Source organism: Caloenas nicobarica, chromosome 5 (assembly GCF_036013445.1).
Source record: "Caloenas nicobarica isolate bCalNic1 chromosome 5, bCalNic1.hap1, whole genome shotgun sequence".
Classification (NCBI taxonomy): domain Eukaryota; kingdom Metazoa; phylum Chordata; class Aves; order Columbiformes; family Columbidae; genus Caloenas; species Caloenas nicobarica.
The window spans coordinates 18,686,575-18,712,239 of record NC_088249.1 but is presented as its reverse complement, the minus strand read 5'-3'; the positions used below and the strand labels follow the sequence as shown (position 1 = coordinate 18,712,239).

At 40.1% G+C, this 25,665-nt stretch overlaps 1 protein-coding gene across 1 annotated transcript in view; it reads right to left on the bottom strand.

Moving 5' to 3' along the window:
- KCNK10 (potassium two pore domain channel subfamily K member 10) overlaps positions 1-11,978 on the bottom strand; it is a 66,222-nt gene extending 54,244 nt beyond the window's left edge. Inside the window, exons 1-2 of the mRNA XM_065635584.1 lie at positions 11,908-11,978; positions 10,938-10,995 (exon numbers count right to left, since the gene is read on the bottom strand). Of these exons, the coding sequence (XP_065491656.1) occupies positions 10,938-10,989 (52 nt within the window). The 5' untranslated portion in view covers positions 10,990-10,995; positions 11,908-11,978. The remainder of the gene's footprint in view (positions 1-10,937; positions 10,996-11,907) is intronic.
- Between the last annotated feature and the right edge of the window lie 13,687 nt (positions 11,979-25,665).

Here is a 25,665-nt window from a genome sequence, read left to right as displayed (position 1 = left end):
GAGTCAGCACTAATTCTTCCCCTTCAAAGATTTCTTGGGTCATCCTTAGGAATGTATCTGCACATTACTGAGCCTATCTACAGAGCTCAAACTGATGCTCTGTAAAAATAAGAATTAAGAATTTCTGTATCAGTCTAGTGGTGTTTTCCCCAATCTGGCTAACGATTGGAATTCACAAGAAAATACTTTGAATTAAAGCAAATCTCAGTAATAATCCACCACTTTAATTAGGTGATAATTTCTCAAATTTTCTGGGCAACAGCTGTAAAAGTGTATCTTTCACGTGGTAATGGTCAGAAATCTTGTAAGAAGCACACCAGTTGGGCTACTTTTCAGTTCACTGGAACTATACTATTTGTAAATCCTGAGGATCCAGCCTGTTTAGAGAGTCTTAAGTTCCTATACACAGTAATAGTGTCTCAGTTGAAGTGAATGAAAGCTTCTCTATACTTTGGAAGCCTATTCTGGAACATATAAGATAGCTATTACAAAACTTCTCTGTGCAGAAAAGAAGAAGGGGCTTCTCTGCACAGAAAAGGGAAGAGAAAGTTGCTGTTTGAAATGCACTTGTTCAGTGTTGCCATTTTTATTTTCTCTTATTCTAAATTCTTTATAACACACGCATTTTTCTTTTACAATTTTGATATGTTTTACCAGTAAAGCCACAGTCAGAATGATTTACCTGTCCCATTTGCATATAAGATAATTATTAGAAAGTGTGAGTGAAAGAGATCTCAGGTAAGCAAAGGAAGCAAGTTAAAGAGACTTCAGATCCGTTACGCTGCACACAACATTATATATATAATAAACAGATGAACAGTGTCACTAGGAGGCTGGTCAGGCACACAGAGCTCCAGGTCAATGCCAGGCTGATTCTGGTTGCACAAAGCTGGCTTGGAGTTCACTATATGATATATAATTTAGGGTATCTTAGATAATAAGGAGTCTGGTACAACAACTAAATTACACAAGACTTTTCTTATCTCATGCTCAGGTTCCATTCAGATGATCCCGTAGAAATACAGTTGTAATTTGAACTATGATAAAACCTTAGACCTACACAAGGATGGCATCTGCTGATATGGTATGGATTCTAATACCTTGCAGTACTTCACAGAGTTGCCATATTGCATCACTGACATGGAGCTACAAGCATTCACAGATCAGACTTAAGAAAGAGACAGCTGTGGCCCTCTTATCAGTTTTGCCCACAATTAAGCTTCACCCAAGCAAAAGTATGCCTGCACAGTGATAGCAGGTGGATATGAATTCATCCTCCTGCACTCAGAGCTGGTGAAGACAAATGAAATCACTGCCAATAGTGCCAAGCTCAAAGTAGCATTTTACAACTTTCAGCAGAGCTTCACTAACCATGATGGTGTAACGTCTTGTAACCCCAAAGCATGCACAAACTGAGAATGAATCCATCGGGGAAAAAAGTGGTGCCCTAAATCCTCCTGGTGAAAAGCTGCCCAAAGCCATTTGAGCAAAATATGACCAGGATTGACCCTTGTCTGATTGCTTTCCTTTGCTGTAACTCAGAATACAATCCATTTGAGTCAATACAGATGTGATCAAATTGATTAGTGCAGCCTGGAGAATGATTCTGCTGAGCCTAAACCAGACAGCTGCTGAAAGTTCTCCAGGCTCCACCAAACATATGTGACTGTATCTCCCCTAATCATAGCAGGTCCTTAGAACAACTCTGCATTTCAGATACCTACCTATATTTAGGTGTTTTATTCTCCAACTAATTCACAGTCGAATAGCATAACCATGCCCAACCATATTACATAACAGCAAGTGAGAGGTCCCAAGATCACAGAATCACAGAATCACAGAATCACAGAATGTTAGGGATTGGAAGGGACCTCAAAAGATCGTCTAGTCCAATGCCCCTGCCGGAGCAGGAACACCCAGATGAGGTTACACATACCCTACCTGGGCTTAAACTGTTGCTCCAGAAGGGCAGAGGTCATCCTTAGGTCTGTTATCATACGTACCAGGCCTATGCAAATGTCTCTGCTGTCCTACAGTCCCTTAAATGGCAGCAGATGCCTATTTTTAGAAAACTGAATCAACAAATAATGTCTGGTAGCAACAAGAAATTCAGGTTGCAAGCTTACATGTCATTGTAAGCCAGTAATGAACTCTGCTTCTCATGAAGGCAAATTAATACGGTGGCTGTGGCATCATAAAGAGGCTCTGGTGTTGTTTCTGTAGCTGTCATGACTGCTGCTACCCAAGGCCTCTCTGCACAACCCTTTCTTCTGTAATTTAAATTTGGCAGTCTTAACATTTAAGTAATCGGTGATGGATCTGAGTTAACCTAGAGGAATGTCTCTGAGATGTGTGAGCTGCTTCTTTCATTTCATCTGGGAGTTTCTGCACTACCATTTCTTTTATAATTCTTCCATCATTGAGGTTTTTCACACATAGTAGCTAGTGACTGCCTTTTGTTTCTCTAAAATGGAAAGCTGAAATTTGAGAGGATAAAAGCCCCAGACAAGCTGTCAGTATTTATTTGCTGTTTGCACATCATGCCAGTCCTATTATATCACAGTATTGGGTAAGAGAGAAATAATCCAAGCGCCCTTGAATAGCATATCACTGCATCTTAAGAATCTCAGTGGCACAAGTTTAAGGTGCCAAAATCCAAAATCCTCATCCAGTAAAGCCAGCAACATGTTTTTTCTTTGTGGGGAAGAAAAGATGAGTCAGTCCTGCTGAGATACGAACATATGGCTCTAACAAATCTAGATTCTCAAAGCCTGATGCTTAAAGCACTGTGATGATCCTGTAGGATAGTGATACCAAAATAACTTGTACTGCTTTGTAAGATGTTTTTAGGGTGTTAACTTTTGTTATCCCCTACTAGTTAAACAGTCAATTGTCTCCAGCAAACAACAGTCACACGGTCGTGCATAATCTATGGGTTATCAGAAAGAGAGAGCACTGAAGCAATTTAAAGATCTATTGAATGCATCTCTCTGGGGGCTGAATTGAAGAACAAATGGAAGAAAAGTAAGCATGTTTCTCCAATGAAGGACTAGCCAAATGAACAGATCATCATCTATTAAAGACACTTCATGAGATGAAAATATTTTGTAATATGTCCATAAGATTATTTATACCGTGCTTTAGTTTTGCTCACAGAGGAAGACCCTGATACATGCCTGAGGAATCAACAGAGAACATAAAGTTACTTCATTTTTTTAACATATGCCCTAGGTTACATGCTTCCTTCTAAAAGGCAGGAAGAACATCATGTGCTTGAAAACAGCGAATTCTAGTTGGAGGCAGCCAAACTTGTCTTCATGTCCACTTTTTTTTTTTTTCAGATCATTTTCAGCCTTACCACAGGTACACTCTTTTCATTCTGCATGTTCTGCACTGCCGGCAGCAGATTTGACACTCACACTTTGGGTCCATTGTTTTGTAATCTACATTACCTGAAGCAGCTTTCCTTTGTCTCTCCTTGTTAGGTCTTTATTTCTTTTCAAACCTCTTAAATTTTAAATAGCAAACTCAAACAAAATACTAGACCTAACTACATCTGGACTTCTAAAAAAAATTGAACCCACACCCAGACTTTGCAGCTGATCACTATTCCTATTCAGGACACCAGATCCTAGGTGCAACAAGTTTCAATCCCTTTCATATATTTTATATGTCATGCCCCTTGTCACAACTCCAGCTGTCAGCAGCATGTTCCACTAACATTTTAAAAACAGAAAAATAAAATTAAGCCAGGCTTGTGTATTGTCTTCCACCTTTTTTTCCCCTCTATACAGGTTTTGATAAAAGATTCTGTCTCCTTACTGACTTTCATTTCCATTTCCAACACTAAGACATGCCCACACTGAAATTTCCAGTCTAACCTCAAAATCTTACCAGTGATCTCCTATGCTTATATTTTGGGACATCTGAATAACACACAGTAAAACACGCACTTGGAACACTTTGCCAATAATAAGATTTGTAATAGCATAAGAATTGTATTAGCAGTTAAAGAAAAAGAAGAAACCTGAATTCTTGGTCTCAGCATTCCCAGACCAAGGAAATATTCCCTAAACTCTGTGGTTCATTAACATAGTAAGAGATGCATAGTTCACTTCTGAAATATCATTTTTGTTTAAATAATTTGACTTAATATTTGATTATAACTGTGAAAAGTGGCTCAGAAAGTATGCTGGGAGAATAATAATGTTCCATGGACTAAAAAGGATTGGTACTACCACCCCGAAGTACAAGGGTATATGATATATGCTGTTCTCATTTGTTCTATCTCATTGGAGTAACCGGTGAGAACTGCATGGCAGGTTATTTATGAAAATCAGTGGGTTCATCTTAGAGGAAGTTTTCCACTATAATTAAAATTGGGTTTTTTATATACATGCTTTATAGACAAACAATAGAAGTATAAGCAGTGTCTCAGGAACTAGAATATGAGCAGCCTGTCTGACAAAGGTGAGGACCCAGGAAGTTTTCAGTTTCTCACAGAAAAGAAAAAAGAGTCATTCCTATAAAAAAGGTATTTAAAAGGTAGTATTTAGGCTTTTCCTGCATGTCACCTCTTTTACATTAAAATTCTATAAAAAACAGAGCACTGTTCAGCATTTATATTCTCTGCCTTTTGCTGTTACACTGAAATTATTACAAAGTAAAGGTTAGGCATTCTCATCACACTGAGTTCTGTAATAGTCTATGTGTTGAATCCTAGTGCATTTGTGACCCTTTTCTTATCCTGTACTCCTCATTGTTCCCTCTCCATCTCACTCCAGGTACTTACCCTATTTACAACACAGCAACTAGGGCCCCTGTTCTCTCAGTGATTTCTGGCACTACTTTACTTTTAACTCAGTAAAGCTTGTGGGGACAACACAGGTCTGATACTTTTAAAATTAAGAATCTCATGTTGCTTGCACTGGAGTGAGTGGTAAAATTCATAGCTCTGGATTAAATCAAGAGAGTAAGAATTAAACTGTATCACCATATATATGCACTCTTCTGTCCGAAGGTGATATAGTCTACACACTAGCTACAAAAATCCACATAGATGCCAAAAGCTGAACCACAGCCTACCCAATTACAGCTGATATCATATATCTTTCTCCCAAAAGCAAACTCCATCACTTCAGGTAGCATCGGTTTTCAAGAGTTGCCCAAGGGACTGTTCAGTCCAAAAGCCTATTAATGGATAACTCTTCTACAAATGTAGCAAAAAGTAGTATTGATATTCTTCACTGAAATAATAATTCTATCTTAACTTCTCCCACTGCTGACAATTCTACTGCTCTCCCTGGCTTAGATTTACAGCTTCATACTGCCTTTGATTCTTTTCATTCTCCTTTTCTCACACTGTCGATGACATCTTAATGATACCCTATCTGCCCTTCATCTTTCTTAGCTTTACTGGAGTTCAGACTTTCCTCACTATTACTAAGAAAGCTGCTGTCCAGTCTTCCACTCTGCCACCTTTTATTACTAATTTTAGATTTCTGAATCCTTAGTGTTTCCATTTCCAGGGCATCCTAAAGATGATGATGATGAAACCAATAGCTCTCCACTGTCTTTTTCCTCTTCTGCTAATTTGGTCGGATCTTCCTATCTCTTGCCACATTAGGGTCCACAGTATTCATCTGCCTCCCTTGCAACCTCCACATAGCCTTTTGTAAAGTTCTGATTTCTTCATTTGCTTTTATTTGTTTTCCAAACTCTTCAAATTTTCCACCTTACTGTATTTTCCACTATTGTGTCTATATACCATGCACTTCCAGGAGTGTCCTCCTGTTTATCCAGTTTCTATTCTCCTTCAAATCTGTCTTCAGAAGAAAATCCTCACAGTTGTTCTCCAACCCATGCTTATTAGGCACAGCAGAGTCCTGGTCTATCCGATGGGTCAGTGACACAAGTAGCACATGATCAGTACTCTGCTGACCATGGGTCATTTGGTGGGATCAGAGCTACTTTTTAACTTCCATAGCAGTCTTGTTAAATGAGCTACTAAAAACTGACTTAATAGTGCAGAAAGATATTGTCTAGCCCACGGTTTCACTCCACTTATTTTCATATATTTCTTGAAAACAAAGGACAGAAACGAACGCCCTCATTCTATTCATCTAATCAAGCCTACCTTCTGCAATGGTCTCTTTGAACAAACGGACAGGAAAAGAAAGAAAGGCAGCAGTTTGTAAGACTCTGCAGGCAGTGTCAGTTTAATTTATACTGAGTAGAGGATGCTGAAGATTTTTTCTAATAGTCATCAAGGGATGATCCAATCCTGATATCTGCATGAAGGCATTTGGGACTCAGCTCAGCTGCCCCACATACAGGTGTCCAGTGCTGCTTGAGGTGTCTCAGCTGAAGTGAGAAATCCTATGGCAGGTGACACAGGACCTATGGAAGACTTGAGCCCCTCTGGAGCAGCAGCTGGGGAATATTGAAGGTCTCTAGATACCTCTAATGGGAAACTCACTTGAGTCTTCAATGTCTGCAAAGAAGCGCAGGTAATACTAGTTGCCAAGTGAAGAGATAACCTTATTTCTTAATTGATGTGATCTGTGCATGATGACAGGCTGTTTTGCTCCCTCTTAATTGTTTTATCATTTGATTGCAATATATATGCTCTTCTTTCAATAGCAGATCTTAGATTGCTCTAAACAAGTTAATTATATTTCACAACACCCTTGTGCATTAAGGAAGTATTAATATTCCCATTTTGCAGTCAGGGAAAAAAGGTGGAAAAGAAAGGGTAAGTGGCTTACTGAAGGTTAATCAGTAAGTCAGTGGCAAAATCTGAAGAGGAACTCCAGACTCACAACCACAGCTTGATGTCTCCACGGACCACTAACTCCCATGTTAAATGTAAAGATGATAATAAATGCATGATTTTAGGGTTCCAAACTGCAGAAAGTCATCCTACACAAACAATGGCTTTGTGAAAGGACATAGGAACTTGTATCAAAACTTTAGAGTTCCAAAAGGTCAATATACAGATGAAGATCTATCTGGAAATTCAAAAGGCATTGACAATCCATATCACTGCAATGACAGCAAAAAACTGAAGGCACAAAGGATAGAATAAGACTGAACTCCATTTTCTGCCTGCCATCATGAAGATGGACACCCTTCTACTGGAAAGCACTTCTCACCATCACCTTTCAATAGTGATGCCCGGGGATAATATTTGACCATATTGGAAAGTGCCTCATCTACCCTTCCTTTCTACAAAGAAACAGCCATTTTAAGCAGATAATTAGTAGAAAAAACCAATGATATTGCTGTAACATCCACATATCTCAGTTAAGATGAGGGATTCACTGTGGTTTATATACTGTATAAAAATATATATGCAAAGAGTTTATAAGCCAATTTAAGCACAGAGAACAGGTGGGTGTAACAAACAGCAGGAGGAATGTTGGAAAGAGGAGAGATGAGAACAATTACAAGAATTAATGTATTCATATGCTGCTATAAACCCAATCTTATATTCTGAGAAGTTTAGATGGGAAGGTATGAAGGTATGAAACTAAAAATCTGGTCTTTCATTTCAGTTTGTATTGCATTACCTGAATTGTACCAAATGGGAGAAGCAAAAATCAGTGATAGGTAGATCAAATGTTTTATGATTGTGTAAATCCAGGCTGATTCCACCAATAACACAAATGCCAGGCTTTTTTTTTTTTAAATGAGAGGCCAGATAGTGTGAGATCCTGCACCCCTCCTTAATCAATGCATCCAACTGTCCCTAAAACAAATATACTCTTGAGGTGCCTGCTTGGGTTTTTTACTCATTTATTACCCTATTCACACACTGTATATGAACAGTATGTTTTTTAATCAATATATATGAGATTCTAGGACATATTTCACATTGGAATGTTAGGGACTTTTGGGATGGAGTTTGATGTGTTTATTAATGGGATTATACAGTTTGCTTGGAATAGTAGGGGACTTGACTTGGGGAATCTGAAGCCTGTGTGGTTCCAGGTTTATGAAATATTTGGTTTATCTAGAAGACACACTCAGCATTTGCAAGGAACACACAGGTATACTCCCTACCCAAGGCCAGTGAAGATACTACATGATAGGATAAAAGCACAGTTCAATCTCCATGCCCTGTTTGTTCCAGTTTAATGACTGAGACATCAGTGTCCAATTAGCTGTCTGTCAGACACCATCCCTCAGGTCAATTCTATTCTTTTAAACTTGTTCTCTCCACAAAGTCTTTCTATGATATATTGATCTTCGCTGATGTGAACTGAGAATACCAGTTTTATGCCAGATGAAAGTTACCAGGAGACTCTAATCTATTTATGTATGTAAATATTTATAGTTCAGTCAGCATTAGGAGTTTGAGCACCAATTATTTTCAATTACTATCATTCTGACCTGGGTTTAAACCAGCAACATCATCAGTCCCAAGCCAGCCATATCTCCACAGCAAGAGCCCTGGGCTTCAGGAATGTGTATAGTTTCTAGAAAATATTGCCTGGAATAATCAGATCTAAACAATCTTTGAGATACCATAGCTGTCACTTACATCCTTGGAGTGCTAGCTTCCTTGCCAGGAACATCAGTGGATACATTTCAAGTACTGTTAGTACAAGTTAGCACAATTCCTACTAGACAAAACTGTGGAAACTGCACGTTCTCTGTCTGATGACTACAACAGGGCACGATCACACAATACGCACTGAAATGAGCCTGGTATTTGAGTGTGAACATTAAGTGGACATAAGCTCTGCTTTTAATACTTAGGACTCTCTGTATTCTTGCACCGCCAGTGTTCTACATGTTGATCTTTATATGTGAGAAAAGCTGCTTCAGTGCTTAACTCCAAGAATATCACATAGGACGGAACACATAACAACATTCTTCACATATACGTGCAGAGAACTGACTACATATGTGACTGTAAATCAAAATAACTTTAGGGCTCTAGGTGATTTTGTGTACATCTTTGCTAACATTTATATTTACATAAATAAATTTTTGTTTAAAATAGAATGGAATTCTGATCTACCCCGTTTTAGACCCACATCACTAATTCTTCAGTGGGACTGTGTGAGTACAATGTCATTGTATTATTCCTGTATTGGGTAAAGGATTGGGTCTTAGACAACTTTTCCTTACCACTTTGCCTTTTTCCATTCCATCAATTTTTATCTATTTCCTGAGTCCCTTGGAGAATTAGAAATTAACATTTTTTGCTTCCTTCCTGGCTATACAATTAGCATTCTTGCTGCCTGGTTAACAAAGTCAATACACTGAGGAGTAATAACAGGTAGAATTCTGCAGTACTTAGGAGGGATTCAGCTTGGCAGAGAGGAAACCTGCTGGGTTTGTGGTCTTTTATATGTTCAGGTACTCTACTGTTTTGGAGACATTAGTAAATTGTGACGAACCACCTGTTGAATCCACATGCTTTAAAGCCATTTGCCAAGCAAAGGAGCTGCATACAGAATACCATGGGTACAGCCTCCTGCTTGCCTTGTCAGGAGGTGAGGGGAAAGGGTTTTTTTGCAGCAAAAGACATATTGCGATATATAAAATGAAGGAAAATGAAGCAACAGCAAACACAAATTTAGCAAAGCACCTGGGAAGAGCAAGTTTTAACCACACAGAATTTTGACCATAGGATAAGGAATATGCTGTTATTAAAATAATCAAATCTCTTTTAGTGCCACTATCCATTTGTTCACTATGAAGCTAAGGGTGGAGGAGGTTGATGTGTCGATTTCAGCCTTCATCTAATTAAAGATGTAGCAATGCTTAAACTAAAGCTTAATTGTATATGCTACTCAAACAGCACATCAGATCTGCTCAGCAGAAAGATGTCTGTTCTGCTGTGTTCCTCCTACACCAAGAGAAACTGTTTCTAACGTTTCATTTTGCAGACATGAGGGCACGGAGGATGACAGACAAATTGTCCACTAAAACCAAACCTGCAGAATAAAGATGAATAATCAAAGCCCATGCTATCACTTTATACTTCCTGCAAGCACTGCTGTACAGCAACTGGCTGCCAGCGGTTCTGCTGCAAACCTGAGCATATGGCTTCAAGTTGCTCTGCTCCTGTACTGATGCACAGAAATATGACACACCAGTGTACAAATTACCAGTAGGGCTTTTTCAGTCACTTCTTCTGTAGGTTGCGTATGAACCTCCTCCCCATGCCAGGAAAAGAGAGCATTTCGTTATGATTTATTTTAAAACACCACTTGGATCATTTTATTGAAAACCACTGCACTGGCGTAAATCTCCTTCCACCATCACACAAGCACATCCTCCAAGACAGACTCCAAACCTAACTATAGAGTTAATCGAACTATTCACTCAGGCTGACCAATTGTTAGCAGGACAGAGTAAAGAGTCTAATGGTCCCTTTGGGCTCCATTATTTAATGTGTCTTTTTATACCATCCACACTATGGCTTATATTGCAGTAGCATTTTGCTCCAGTTACTTGACAACATACATTTGCCACCAAGGAGCCCTGAGCAAGCAGTCACATCTGTGTCCACTCCTGTACCACCCATTTAGCAGAGACAATGATAACTAGAAACAACAAAGGAGCCACAGATAAAACAAACAATGCTGTGAGCCAGAGATCACTGCCATCCCAGGCAAGTTTCCCATGGAAATACTCAAGAAAAAGGGAGGGGAGGGAAGAGAGGTATCAAATATAGAACTAGAAAACTTACACCCACAAGAGGTTTTACCCATGCACCCACCCAACTCCACATCTGAGGAGCATTTTCTAATGCACTGCTAGGATGGAACAAGAAAGACTGAGCAACGCACATGGGCACCAGACGAGCATCACACGTCTCCTCCCATTTGGAGTCAAATAGTCTCCTACGAGTAACTAGACACAAGGAATAATAATAATTGTTATTATTATAGTAATGATAGTAATAGAGAATCACCAACCTTGAGGATCCCAGTTCACCTGTTTTCTTGGAGTCTCGATTGGAAATTTCATCGCTTCCTTTTTGCACAGGGAGGAAAAAGAATTAAATAAATTCCCAACCTTCCTGTCTCAGTGCTGCAGTCAAACAAATTAATTTCAAATTATAGGGAGCCTGCGCTGTTTGTCTGAGGGGAACTGGTGGTTGCCAAGGAAAGAAATACACAAATAAATCAAAGAAGGTGGGGAGAGGCGGGGAGGGGAGTGGAGGGTTTGTACCGGCGAGGTGACTGAGGGGTGCAGGCACCCCAGCAGAGAGGGGAAGAAGGGATGCAGTGAGGACCGGGGAGGGTCTGGGGGGGGAGCGGGAACGGAGCCGGCTGAGCTGAGCAGAGCAGCAGGTCCAGGATGCTGCTGGCTCCTGGGGAGGCTCCGCAGCTGGCTCGCCCGCTCCACCTGCAGATGTCAGGGTGGCGGGGTCCCCGCTGCAGCCCGGCCCCTCTGCTGCGCCCACCTGAGGGGGCACCCGGGCTGGCGAGCCCGCAGCCTTGCGGAGATGGGGGAGTCAGCCAGCCCCCCCCCGCACGCCCCCGGGACACCTCCCACACGCACACATGCTCTCTAGTCTCAGCCACTCCCCAGAAATGAGCCCACCTCAGTTCAGCCCCGGGCACTAGAGGGGTAACAAAAGTCAGCCCATGGGGAGTGAGCCGCAGCGGCATGGCTGTGGCGAGGCTGGGGACCACCCCCGGCTGAATGAATGCAGCAGCAGCCTGGCTCGTCGGGGAGAGCCGGAGTAGGAAAAGAAGAAGACGGAGGAGGAGGAAGAGGAGGGAACCACCCTATAGCTTTGGGGGGAATTCATGGAGCCCCTCTCTGCACTGGCTTTAAGAGGGGGTGGGGTGAGGAAGCGAGGGGAAGAGGCTGCGAGTCCCTTTGTACGAGGCGGCGGCGGGGTGCCCTAGGGCGGGGGCAGCTCCGGCTGGTACTTACTGGGTATCCTTCCCCGGAGGAGGATGCAGGCTTGTTTGGCGGAGTTTGCAACCGGAGACACGCTCGGCTAAGCTACGAGCAGCGGCAGCAGCACATGGCAGGAGTACGGCAGCATCCAGAGCCTCTGCAGCGCAGTGGGAGGGGAAGGGCCGGCGATCGCCCGAGCCCCGGCAGGCTCCGAGGGACCAGGACCGAGCAGCCCGAAAGGCAGGGGACTCCTGCTTCCCTTTCTGTCCCCGCTGTGGACAGGGTCAGACACCTGGCGTCAAGGAAAATGCTGGCACGGCGGAGCTGAAAGATGTGGCCACACTGCGGGGAGGGGGTGGGAGGGCTGGGAGGGAGGCTGGAGGCCTCTCGGATCGCCCCCAAGCCTCAGGGGTCCTCGGGAAAACGGGAGGGACACTTGGCTTTACCTCGTGCAATCACCAGACCCTCGCGACTTGCCAAGTCTGCATTCTCTTTCCTACTCCAGGCTTTCCATCAGACCCAGAGCAGGCTGGTAGCACCAGAAAGGTCTCCAGTTCCAGTTACAATGCATGCCCCAGCTCCCCTCCCTCAGCCGACAAGACAAAACCCCAGCCCCTCTGGGGGCCTGAAGGAACACTGTGCGAGGTTAACCCTGTCCTGCCTCCTCTCTTCCACAGTGGAAATCAGCTCCTTGTGTGAAGGGGATCATTGGCTGGGGATGGTGTAGGGGAGAGATCCACAAATTCACGTGGGTCTTGGGTCAGAGACAGAACCACTCCTTAGGTCCGTAGCCATGATCTTCTGAATTTTCAGGACACATGGTTGTGACTGAACTTGGTGCCTGAGACAATTTGTCCCTTGCTTTTTGCCTCGTACTTTTTTTGTGCAACTACCCTGTCTTGCCTTCCTATCTGTTGCTCAGATGCTAGTTAACCAAAGGGATAAATCTACCCAGGTTAAAAAAAACAACAACAACAGCAAAAACCCAGTCTGAAATGTGTGGCTCTCCTCCAGAAACTCTTACTGTGGAGGCTGGCACACTCTTTTCATATCCATGTTCAGGAAGCTAAATAAATAGACATGTTCACACCTGTCCCCAGTCTTTGTTCAGTCCTAAACTGGAAGGGGAAGGGGAACAGTAAATCAACATTTGTGAATCCACCGCCTTCATTTAGTGGTGGTGTGCAAGGTCCTAGAAAGCAGTATGTGGTTTGAAGGAACTAGATGGAAGTATTTCAGCAAGTTTTCTTGGGGGGAGGTGCTGGGTGTCTCTCCTTTCCCTAATCCAAGCGCCCCTGTGGCTCTTGTTTTGTGCTGTACAGGAGGAGGCGGGAGAGGCTGCTCTAAGGGGGGACATGGTGAGAATGATAATGAGCCTGCTCAGTCAGACTTGAATTTGAGATTATTGCAATGATGACATCAGGAGCACAAGGTATTTCCTTTGCAAGCAAACCACGATGCATTCTGAATAGGCTTCGGGATTCCTGTTGACGTTACTTCTGCAAACTGAATGGAAACAAAAGTGAGAGTAGGCTTTGCTAATTGTACTGTGAGATGACTTGAATCACAATTAGGAAATCTTTTCATTATTCTAATAACCAAAAAGGCTTAAAAGAAGGTTTCTGAACCCCACAAAAGATCACTTATCAAATATGTATCAATAAACAACTACTTACATATTTATACACACAAATATATCACCTATATATGCATGTCTATAACTTTTCCTCTGCATTCAAAACAGATGCGAGTTTACTGGCATCTTTCTTGTACATTACTGGGAAAAACTGACATATAGATATATATTACTCAATTGTGATTTGGAGCTCAGTCACCCTAACACAAGCACTATTTTGTCTTTGTGCCATAACCATTCACTGATGACATTAGTATTGTGCCACAGACACCTGTTCACTGAGAGCTCACCTAAGATCACCAAACATCAAACAGGTTACTAAAAGGCCAACAGCAATAAATTCCTGCTAACATACACAGGAAGTCTGTAGTCTAGAGGTGAAATTTTCAGGTACTTCATTACCAGAAACAGATCCTGATTGTTGCTGTCTAAAGAAGAGGAATTTTCATGTGGCCATATGAATCCTCTGTTATTAAACTGATCTTAGAGGGACATCTCATATTTGTTTGATTTACAGTAACACTGAGTAGAGAATAATGACACAATACCATATTCCTGTTTCTCGTATTATCTTAATGTTCCCATAGTATCAAAAAGTTAAAAACTTTGTGGCAAATCAATTGTGATCTGTCAGGTACATAAATGTGTGACATCATGTAATTGTTTCACAATTTTTTAACCATGTTGTGTTCATGGAAATCTTGCTCTATTATTTCAATGCCTCAGACCTGCAGTTTTATCTAGTGGGCAAATTTATTCCCAAAGTAACTCATTTAAAATCAATAGGGTTACTCCAGAGATGGATTTGGCACAATGAGCGCATCTTTCTCTGACAGCACAGCTGTTGCATAGAAACGTAACTGTTATCTTATGCAAATAAAAGGCCTTTCACCCCTCAGTGATGTTGAATTCTCATAATAGAGAGAACTAGTGCCTTGAAGCTATAGTGTTTCAAGCTGTTACTCTGTCAACTTTTATAAATTAAGTGGATTCAGTAATGTTTAATATTTAACTGAAAGACCACCAAGAGAAAAAACTAAATATAGCATGACCAATCTACTTTAGTACCTGCCTAAGAATTTTCAGGATTCGACTTCGTATCAGTAGTTTATCAAATTGGTCTGCCTTTTCATTTAGGGTTCGTTGTTCAGACTTAATGTCCTCAGAGTTGGTGTTAGATGAGAATAAGCACCTTACAGGACTGGGCCTGTGACAGTCACAACACAATAGACAAGAGGCTTTCTAATACACGCAATCTCACTGAAAGAAAAATAAAATACTAACTGCCCTTTTACTGTTTGTTAGTAGTATGGCATGAGTGATTTAGAAGCTGTTCTGATGTAACTCAAAGAAAGCCACAGCAGAATAGATAAATAAATAGTTCTTATACCTACTTAAATCCAGTGAGTAGAAATGGAAAAATGCATCAAGAGTAGACAGAAATAATCTGTAACTTGTATGTTCCATTTTTTGAATGCACTGAAGAGATGAGACATGGTTAGATGAAGTCTAGAAAGTCTTTGTGTCATCACTTTGCAAGATGCTCCTTTGTGTATATAACTACTCAGTTTATGGTTAACTATATGGTTGTTTGAAACCTGGTATTTCTGATTGTGAAGTTCATTCTTCATTCAGTTCATCACCACAGGACTTCTCTTATTTACACTCAGACTGAGACAGAGAGAGAATAACCCAAGCGAAGTGCATCCTGTTCTTTATATACTATTGACCCATCCTTTAGTACTAAGATTTTGGACAGGATCCAGTGCAGAATCCTTTTATAACTTCTTTACTCTCTAGGAAGCCTTTTGTCTAGGAGAACAATTAAAGCCTTCTCTCTACGATAACCTGAAGGTCTTTTTTCAGATGGTTTTCAGAAGCTTTAGTGTAGTTAGGAATCAAGTTAACTAAGAATCACGACTACTATGTGCCATGTAAGGAAAAGCAACTTACTATTTTTATTGTCTTCCACTGCATGCAGTTTCTTAGCACCTTTTAAGTCATAGCATGCAGTGCTGTGTCTTTATTCATTCAGGGATGAATCCACAGAACAGAAAATTTGTTTGTTGGCAGAAATGGTTTCAATGAAATCATTGAGTCTACCTGAGGCAACTACACCTCAGTAACAAACTTTGCCACGATGGTATCTTCTCAGATCTGACCTGTTTGAGTTACCACAGCCTCTCTGCAGGTCCCTTTGGTCAGTGACACTGAACAGAATACAATATGGATCCTGCCTCTCATATTCTTACACCTCATTCATATCCTCAGACCCACTTTAAGCATCTACCCTCTAAACACCAGGAGAGGAGAGGGCGTACCTGGTTCACAGTTTGTAATCATCTTCTTCATCCTCAGTTCTTTTCTGGTAGCCATTCCTCATTAGCCAGACTCCATATTTCAGACACCTGTTATATCAATCCTTTTGTACGGCCAGCAAGGACTACAGTATAGTAGTTACGTCACTTTGTTATTCTACCTGAAAAAGTACCGTATATGCACAGTATTAGTGTAATACGATAATGTAGCATTGTTTTCAGTAAAAGATATGACATGTAAAAAAGTATTAACTCAAGTTGCATAGTATCGAGTCTCTGTCTGAACCCACTTAGATCTCTTTCACATTAGTTTAATTAGTTTAATGTGAAAGTACAATCACTTCTGTACAATCACTCCTGAATCATAGTCATGGGAGAATTACAATCTGGTTCTTAGTTTTTCCATTATGTCCCTGAAGAATCCTCATAAGATCAAAGGCTGATATCTGACAAAAATAGCAAACCTGATTAATAAAAACAAGCCGCCAATTTCATTTTCTAGCAGGATTATTCTCTTCCCATGTGTCATTTTTTTTAAGATTTCTTACTAGATAGATACACGATGTTTTACCTTAGCAGGTTGATAACTTTCTTCTATATTAAACAGGAAATTTGGAGGCTAGCTTTCGGAGATACCCATTTTTCTTTGACATTCTCTCCGCTAAGGAAAGACACGGTGGAGGCGAAGCCAGCCCAGGCTGCTGACGCCGTTCAGGACCCTGGCCAGTTCCGCTCCCCCGCCGCCCCGCAGCCGGGCCCGGGCGGCCCCCGGGGCTGGTCCTGGGGGAGAAACAGGGGATGCAAGAGAACCCGGGTGTGAGCCTCCTTGATGTGTGAGTTTCCTGGCCCATGTGAGAGCTTGGCCTGCCAAGGCAATGCAGTGTCAATGCAGTGACAATGCAGACTTTGGAAAGGAACGTAGCAGCAGGCTCACGGGAAGAGCAGCACACAAAATAGCTGGAGAGGGAAAATGAGGGGCAGTGGATGAAGGGCAGTCAATGTCAGGAACATATTGACAGAAATACAGGCAGCCATGCTAGTGACAAGGTAAAAAGGGAATGGGAAAATCCCAAAGACAGTGATACAAATGAAGGAGTGAAGAATAGATGGCCTTGACATGAAAAGGGTAAGGGTAAAAGGGTGGGACACACACTCTTCAGCTTGAAGGCTGAATGGGGCATAAATAAATGGAAATGTTTAATGCATGATGGAAATATATTAAATCACACCTGCACATATAGGAGTCATTCAAGGAGTGGTATAAAATTGGACTACTTCAGTATCAAAGAAGATGGGGCCAAACAGAATGGTTTTATGCATGTGCTGGTAGCTCTAATGCTTTTTTGTCTAATGCCTCTAAGTGTAAGAAATACACTTACAAAGCTTTGTACTTAGAACACACTGGAAACTTGGGCAAGACTTTGGATTATTTTATGTATTGCTGCATAGCCTGACTATTCCCTTCTTAAGCTGCAGGACTAGTGAAACTAATCCAGCTACATGGAAGAATGCTTATCCTGTACTCTGACTTTACTTCCCACAGACACAACAGCAGCCTCATCAGCCAGTGGGGCAGGGTCAGGGGCCATACACACCAAAGACTTTAATGCTGGTCTCAGCAGCATTGTCTTAGAACCTATTTTACTGAGAACTTTCATCATTTCTTAGAATCCAGTTTGGCCCTAACTGCAGCTGTTCCTTTCAGTGTTTTTTAATGCAGTGTATTGTCTCAGCAGCCTATTAAATGTGAGGATTAATGCAGCTATAGAAAAGTTAAAGTAGGGAGGAACAATCTGCACAGACACCATCCACTGTGACCAGTCCTCCTATAGCTTTTAGTCATGCCCATTTCTTTTCTACACTGAACTGCAGGGGAAGAAAGGAGCTATACTGAGCATTTAAAGGGCTGATTACAACTCTTGCATTAATCATCGCTGTTACAGTACTTAGAAGAGCTTTACTACTTTCTAAATTAGGTAGCATATTTCTCACATGGCTCGTGTAGTAAGAAGCTGTTCCCAAAATATGAAATATTAGTATGCAGCTGTGGAATAAGCAATGAGATGAGGCTTCCTGTTCAGTTTGACTACGAGCACCTTCCCTCAACTTTGTAGCTCAGGACATGTGTCTTTTCAGCCACACAGATGTGTAACTTTTGCAACCAGCAGTTTAGCCACTGTTTGAAAGGCTAACATGCTGAACTGCCCGAGTCTCTGTATCTGCACACCAGTGGCACCTCCAGTGCTGGATCTCTCAGGGGAAAATGACTTTGAAATAGGATGCTATTTCAAGCAAAATCGAATCAATAAATTATTATTCTGTTGTAGGAAGAGTGGGGGCTATGTTCTCAGTGTAAATTAGAAAACATTAGCATTAATTATAGGAACAGTGTGCCAGGCACTATAATAACAATCAGGAAAACAGTTCACAACTGCATGTCTTAATGTACTAGCAAGGAAAAAGCTATTCTTGCATTTCTCAAGATGTGTAGCCTAACACTAGGTGCATCCCAATTTGAGTTTCTACACCAACTGTACATGCAAACACATATCTAGTCATGAACAAGAAACACAAATACAAAGCCGTGAGTGGAATCTAGTGCACTTGGTAAAAAAGAAAGCAATTAAAAGACCAGATCCATCCTAGTACATGGCATCACCTTCTACAACAACTACCCTGATGATCATATTCTACGTTTCATTAACTGTTTCGTAGTATTGTGTGTGAGCAGATATAGTGGAATTACAACAGTTTAGATGCAACGTGGCAAGAGACTGCAGTGTTATTCACACATGACATACTCTCAGCAAAGTGAGAAGCTCACTGTGAATCAACCCATAGGCAGTGGCTTCTCACAGTTAGCAGATCTGCTACAGCCTACAAACCAACAGGTGACATGCATTTCATTCTGCTACCCATGAAAAGAAATGTGTCACCATATATAATTATAGTAAGCTTCTGGACTATATGTAGTCTGGAAATATAAAGTCAGTAAAGAGGTTATGGGAGCAGGGAAGTGTACTGAGATAACATATTTTTATGTTGAATAATGGAAAAATGTAATATACATGAACTTCCTAAGCTAACTGTTCCAGAGTGTCTACAACCAGGCTCCTTTATTCATTTACCTTTCGAACGCACACATTCTTTAAGCCGTTTATGGAGTAATTAAGGAATGCATCCTTACAGCTCTAAACCAGCTGCAGTTACTTCTGTATGCAATACATAGGAAAGTCTTGGGATCTTCTTTTTAAAAGGAGCAATATAAATCATTATATATATTTTACATCTTTATATTGTATTTGTCCATACAGATCCCATTTAGTAGTTCTATATAAAATAATGCTACACGGGTAATCTCTAGTTCCCAGTAACTTATCATGGTTGATGAACAACCAGATCAAAATAATTTGTACTACAAAATGCATGTACAACTCAGATAAGCACTCTGTGGTTTTGGGTTTTGTTTGGTTTTGGTTTCATTTTTTTTTTCCCCTATTGTCACAAAGATATAGTTTCACAAGGCTGTCTATTAAGGGAAAGACCTCCACCTCATTTAGAGCACTTCTTTGAAATACTAAAGATTATTGGGAATTGGTGACTATTTTGCTACAGCGGCTATCAACTAAAGCTTTCAAAAGTGACAAGTGATTTTCAATCCCCAGCTGAAGATACCTTGAAAGAAACAGTTTTCAAACAGTGCTGAGTATTCATTCTGAGAAAAAGTTGCTGCTTTAAATCATCTCCAGTTGACCATTCAAGAACTCAGGGATCCAAAACAATTAGTCCTGATCCATACTTATAAATGACTGTAGCACAGGTTCATGAAGGTATTTAAGTAAGCAACACTAGGCACCTTTGTACCTTGTGGACCTCATTTTAAGTACACACCACTCAACCCATCAGTACTATAACCACGCTAATGGAATTAAGGAAGAAAATAATTTAGCACAGAACTATGTTGGTGAGCATTTTGAGTAAAGAAAGGCAATTGAATGAATGGTCACCATCATAATTAGCTGTCTGCACAGACAGCGATGAAAATGGACTCCATCGCAGAGCTCCAAAGTAGTGCAAAAGTGTACATTTATGGTGCAAGTTTTCTGAATGTCAAGTTGGAACTCAGAGCAGCTATGGTTATAAAAATGTTGACAGAAATTTGACTCTACTGCCATTAGATGCTGCTAAATATATAAACAGGTGTGGAAGTTTGCCATTACATGCCCTTGCTGGATAGATCAATAACTTGCCTTTGCCAATGCCTGTACTTGATATTTCAAAGAGAAATATAACACAGCTAATTCTATTTTCTTTAGAATCTTCCAGCTGAGTATCTGAAAACACTCTACTAGCAAAAGTGAATCACGGAAACCTTTTAGAATAAATATTATTATGGCCATTTACAGATGAGGTAATTGGTGTATAGAATGGTCTAGCATCTCATGTAATTTCATGAGAGTCCTGAATACAGTGAAAAATGAAAATTAGATTTTCCAAAGTCCAGCCACTTAATCAGGAAAAAAAATGGTAATTTTATGATGTAAGAAGCCAGACTGCTATTCTGAAAAATATTGCTGTTAAAGAACTAATATAAGAACCAAGACATATACATATCTGTTAGTCTCATATTGCTTGGTAAAAATATACCTCTTATTCCAGTAGTTTATTCTCTAAAAATCTTTGCATAAACCTTGTATGTCAACTTCTGTTTTCTCACTCCCATAATTCTCTTTGTCTTTTCGATCTTTATTCTGCTGTCTTGAAAAGCAGTAGCCAAAACCTGAATGAAATAAAGACGTATTCATTAAAGATACATTGCAACTTTATTTACAAAGGAAACTTTTTTTTCATTATTTTCCATGTTTTTCAATATTATAAAACATTTTATTTCTCTCATAACTAGGTAAAGACATATACTCAAGGTAAGCTACAGAAAAGCTGGGATCCTATTGTTTCTTTGTTTCTTGTAGGAATCTCATGGGTTTTTTCTGCTTCAGAGGTGTGGCATCTTCATGGAAGATAGGACCTGGTTTCGTTCTGCTTCACTGTGATTTGGGATGGATATTTAGACAAGTGGGGTTTACAAAACAACAGGTTCTGAGATACAGTGAACAGGTGCTTTGTGCATGAAAAATCTCTAAGATTGTGGCTGTTTGTCATGAAATTTTCCAAAATGAATAATATTTCAGTTTTGGCTTTAGGAATGATGTCACTAAAACAAACATCTGGTTTTGGCTTACTTTATCCTCTACCATGACATTCATTATTCATTAATCAGGGGTTAGTAATAAAAGGCAGTCAACTTCCTTTTGTTAGCAGTTGTTTCTGATTCACACATAGCGGTAGGAGGAAATCCAGCTGTTGCAAACATTGGATACACAACAGTCTGACAGCCCATAGCATCTTTAGAGCTGGAGGGGCTGCCATGGGAACCAACAAAAGTAAACCAATATAGCTATACATTTCATTATTTTTGAGAAACAGGTTTTCAGATCAGTGACAGTGCAGCAGCCACAATACAGCAAACATAAGCTTGTTACCAGTAATGTAATCCTCAAAACCTAGAGAGATCCAAAAGAAATGGCCACTGAAATCTTCAAATGAAAAGAAAATTATCAGTAGCCAAAAAAGGCAGTCTAGCTCTCTTTTCAGCAAACGAAATTACAATCATTTTCTCTTACAAAGAAAAAGCAGCAGAATTGGTGTGTCTGAACTACCCCATCCCCATTGGTACTTTGTAGATTGAAGATTTTTGCTACTATCTCAGCTTCTACTAAAAGAAACAATTTCTCTTCAGTCATTTCCAAAACAAGGAAAATATATCTCCGTATCCGCAAATCTAAAGACAATGGACTCACAGGGAGCCTTGCCTTTGCCTCCTTTTTGTTTTAGTCATGAGTGCTTTGTTTTACACATCATCTTCCTTAGAATCATAGAATCCTTCTCAAATAGTTTATTCCACCTAAAAAACTGCTAATACTTTTAAGACCAGGAACAAATGAGGCTATTTAAAACTTGCATTAGGGTTTAATCAATCAAGTAACATGTCTCAAATTGCTATCTCCTCAATCCCTAGACTTAGAGATATGATTAACAAACACCATTAGGAATCATTCACTACACTTCCAGTAAAGTGAACAGAAATTCCTTCCCCATAACTTCCGCTGAGGTGGAAAGAGTCTGACAATATTTTCTAACTCATGGTATTAATGTGTGCTTTACTGGGTACTTGATAATTGTATGGAGGTGAGCATGACTAGCCATAACCAAGTTACCAAGTTCAAGGTGACACCGAACAACTAGAAAATTGTGAACATACTATCTGTAATCTAGAAAGGAGAAAAATGATCCACATAGTGATAGGCCTGCTAGTTTGACCTCAACAGTCTTCAAGGATGTCTTTTTAAGAAAGCAGAAGCCACGGGCATGTGGAGGTAATTCGTAAACACAACAAAACCTAATAAGTTTTATTAACCAAACAGAACCTGAGAGGTTCTTGAAATGCACTTAACTAAAGGGGAGACAAAACAGGTTTTCCTGATACATAAAATACAAGGATTGGAGAGAGATACTGGTGATGATCACGGAAGATCAATCTTGGAAGACTTTTGATACTTTCACAGTACGTTTTGTAAAATAGGTAATTGTGCATATTTATAATATATGGGATGTGGGAATGGTGGAAATTGGAAGGTATTGCCAATACTGAGAAGGGTTGAATTTATGCTGAGTAAGTAGATCAGTTATACAATGCAGAACTAAAGGAAAATAGGACTAGGAGGGGAAGAAGTTTTATGTATCTCTGCTTAAGTCTCATCCGTATCACATAATCTGCCATTTTGATATTTATAATTCAAAGGAGAGATGTTGTTTCCACTGCTTTTGACGATAAGCACAGTGCAAAAAGACTCATCCCAAAAATGCAGGCAAATGCACTAACTCTGTCTCCGTTTTTACTACCAATCATGAATCACATTAAGGTGATTTAGACTGCAGCCTACTCAGGCACCTGAATTGGTGTACATAAGGTCACAAAAGTCACTGACAAAGCTATAAACAGACCCTGAGCATCATGACACTTGGGCCTGTGAAATATCCATCAAACCAAAGTCCCTTTCTTTTCTGATGCATGTCTACAGCAAAGGAAAAAAAAAAAAAAAGTTGTAGACCAAATTTTAAAACAGTAAAATTCAGGTTCTCTGTAAATCTGAACATGGATATTCCTTAAGTTTTATGATGTCAGCAACAACATACACATTTAGTAAGTAGCAGATACTTTCCTCAGAATGTAACTTCTAGCTGAAGGGAAGTCCTAGGCCATGTAACAGAAAATACTTACGGTAATTCTTCCTAAGATTTTTTTTTTACTATTAATGATTCAACAGAAAAATTATTCTTAGAGGACTTCATTGCAACAGTTTAACTTCACACCTTCCATTTTTATTCCTGTAGTTTTCTTGCCCATCTCTTTCTTTCACACATAGTTATGAGTGGTCAACATGAACAAAATTGCTATTACTTATGAAACACAGCATGCAAGAGATTTTCTCAGTCTGCATTCTTCATCTTCCAGTATGCAAAAGCACACAAGCAATGTCATTACAGTACCTTTATAAAGTGAAATAAACCCCTCAAACTCTTCTAGTTGGGAATTTCAGCCTATTTCCAGTAAAACTGTATTTCACTTTCATGCAGATACATCAAAGTGCTGTGGAAAATCACAATATATCTATATTGCGTTTTGTAGGCAATTCTAAAGCTGCCCATGAGAATTCCTCCTCTTGACCTTGGCAAAGCTAAAGGAAGGCTCTTCAGCACACAGGATCCCATTTGTTCGAGCACGTGCGTGGATTAATACACTGCTAGGCAAGCCTGAGCATGCTGTGGTAGCCGTGCAGAAGGTGGATGTGCCACACAAAATGCCACACTGACCTTCCCTTGTCTGCCTGCCATGGGCTGGGTAGACATATCACAGATGATCCATCTTGGCCTAAGAAGGAATAGCATCACTGGATTTAATGGGATTGTGACATTTATATTTGTCTAATGTGAGTCCTAATTTCCTGGTATTAACTGAAATATTAAAAATTTGTTTTCACCCTTTTTCTCATTAATTACTATGGTTAAGCATTTCCATGTGGCACACTAGGTAAATCTATTAGAAAATAAAGCGTTTCTTCTGGTCTAGACAACTGAATTATGACATTTACGTAGTTTTTCTCCTTTAAAATTCCACTCAATCCATTAGTTCCTGCAGTCTGTATTCTTTAACACCTAATAGTTCAAGTAAAGTAATGAGAAAAGAGCAGCTCTCAGCAGTCAGCTAATAAAGGACAGTTTTTCACATACAAGCCTCGTCTACAAACTTTCATGGGAACAGTAGATAAACAGAAAATGACACAGTATAAGAATAAATACAAGCAGATTTTGAGTCACCCCAGCTACTAGGTTTTACATTACAGCTGGGAATAACATTTTATACAATTTATAGAGTTTTCTTCCTTGCCATATTTAAAATACTCTTGTATCACTGGGATAGGTACATTATAAGACTTCATATAGAACTGAAGAGAAAAAATAGTTGTACAGAGCATGCCTGCACAGCAGCTTCCTGAAGGGTTTTTGGTAGAGGTTATTCGTATTGCAGGGGAGACTTTTTCTTCTAAGATGATAAATAGCATGGCGGCTTAACACTGTGCTCATAGAAACCTTATGTCATTAGATATTCCTATAGTTCCCCTCATCTTCCTTATCACATTCCCTCTTCCTTTAAATTAGCTCCCTTATTGCATTCTAAATTACAGAGTATTAAAACCTGCAGTTTTTAAGACATGGACCATCTCCTCTGAATTGTTTCTGCACACTCTTTCCCACTGGAGCCCCAGCTTTACAAAAATCTCTGACTACTATTGCCATACAGACAATAACGTTCCCACAGCAGTTAGGTGCCTACGTTGGATGGTACCCATGGCAGAGGCAGTAGACAAGAGAGCGATAGATCTGTAGGTCTGTGTCAGGGTAGGGACAGATGCCCACCTACACTTGCCGATGTCACTCTCAGAATATATTCCTGCTGCTTTCACTCCCAGCCAGTGTAGGTGCATTTTAAAATCCTGTTCTGCTGTAATGCATTCTAAGGAAAAGGGGAAAATGCCCTGCTGAAAAAGATAAACAACAACAGTCAGTGCTGTGTTTCCTCTTTTCAAATTGGGAAAGGGCAAATTTTACAGAGTTTGTCATGTTATTGCTTCTCCAACAATGGTAGGTTCTCTGCAGCAATCTGCGTTATTTATTTCTGTATTTGTTTCGGTGGATCAAAGGCCAGGACTGATTCAATTTTTGCTAAGGCTTATTTTTATTTAGTACATGTTACAGGACTTAACGTGTTAGCACATTGCATACATCTGGGTTACTTTTTAATTACACTTAAAATATATACACTCTTGCAGACCAAAGGGAGCTAAAAGCCAAAGGACCACAAGTCAGACCAATTAGAAATACATAAAGCTTTTGTATGTGTTGCCATTGGAGGTCAAAAATTTGAGAGCCAGGACACCTCCAGCATGCTGTGGTTGCTGATTGAGAGGGAGCTAGTAGAAATCACTACATTTTCTCAGTGTTGCTTAGAAACAAGGGCAATAGTTGTGATATGTTTCTAAAAGCACTTACGTTTGGGTGTTTTAATTATCTGCATGGTGGAAAAACTGATAGGAACAATAGAGAGGAGACTATGAGAAATCCATCATTTGGGTTGGATGGAACAGCCTACTTACTGAGTGCATGTTGGGTACCACACATTGAGAATTCGGGAACTTGAAATTCAGAATTTGGACAATG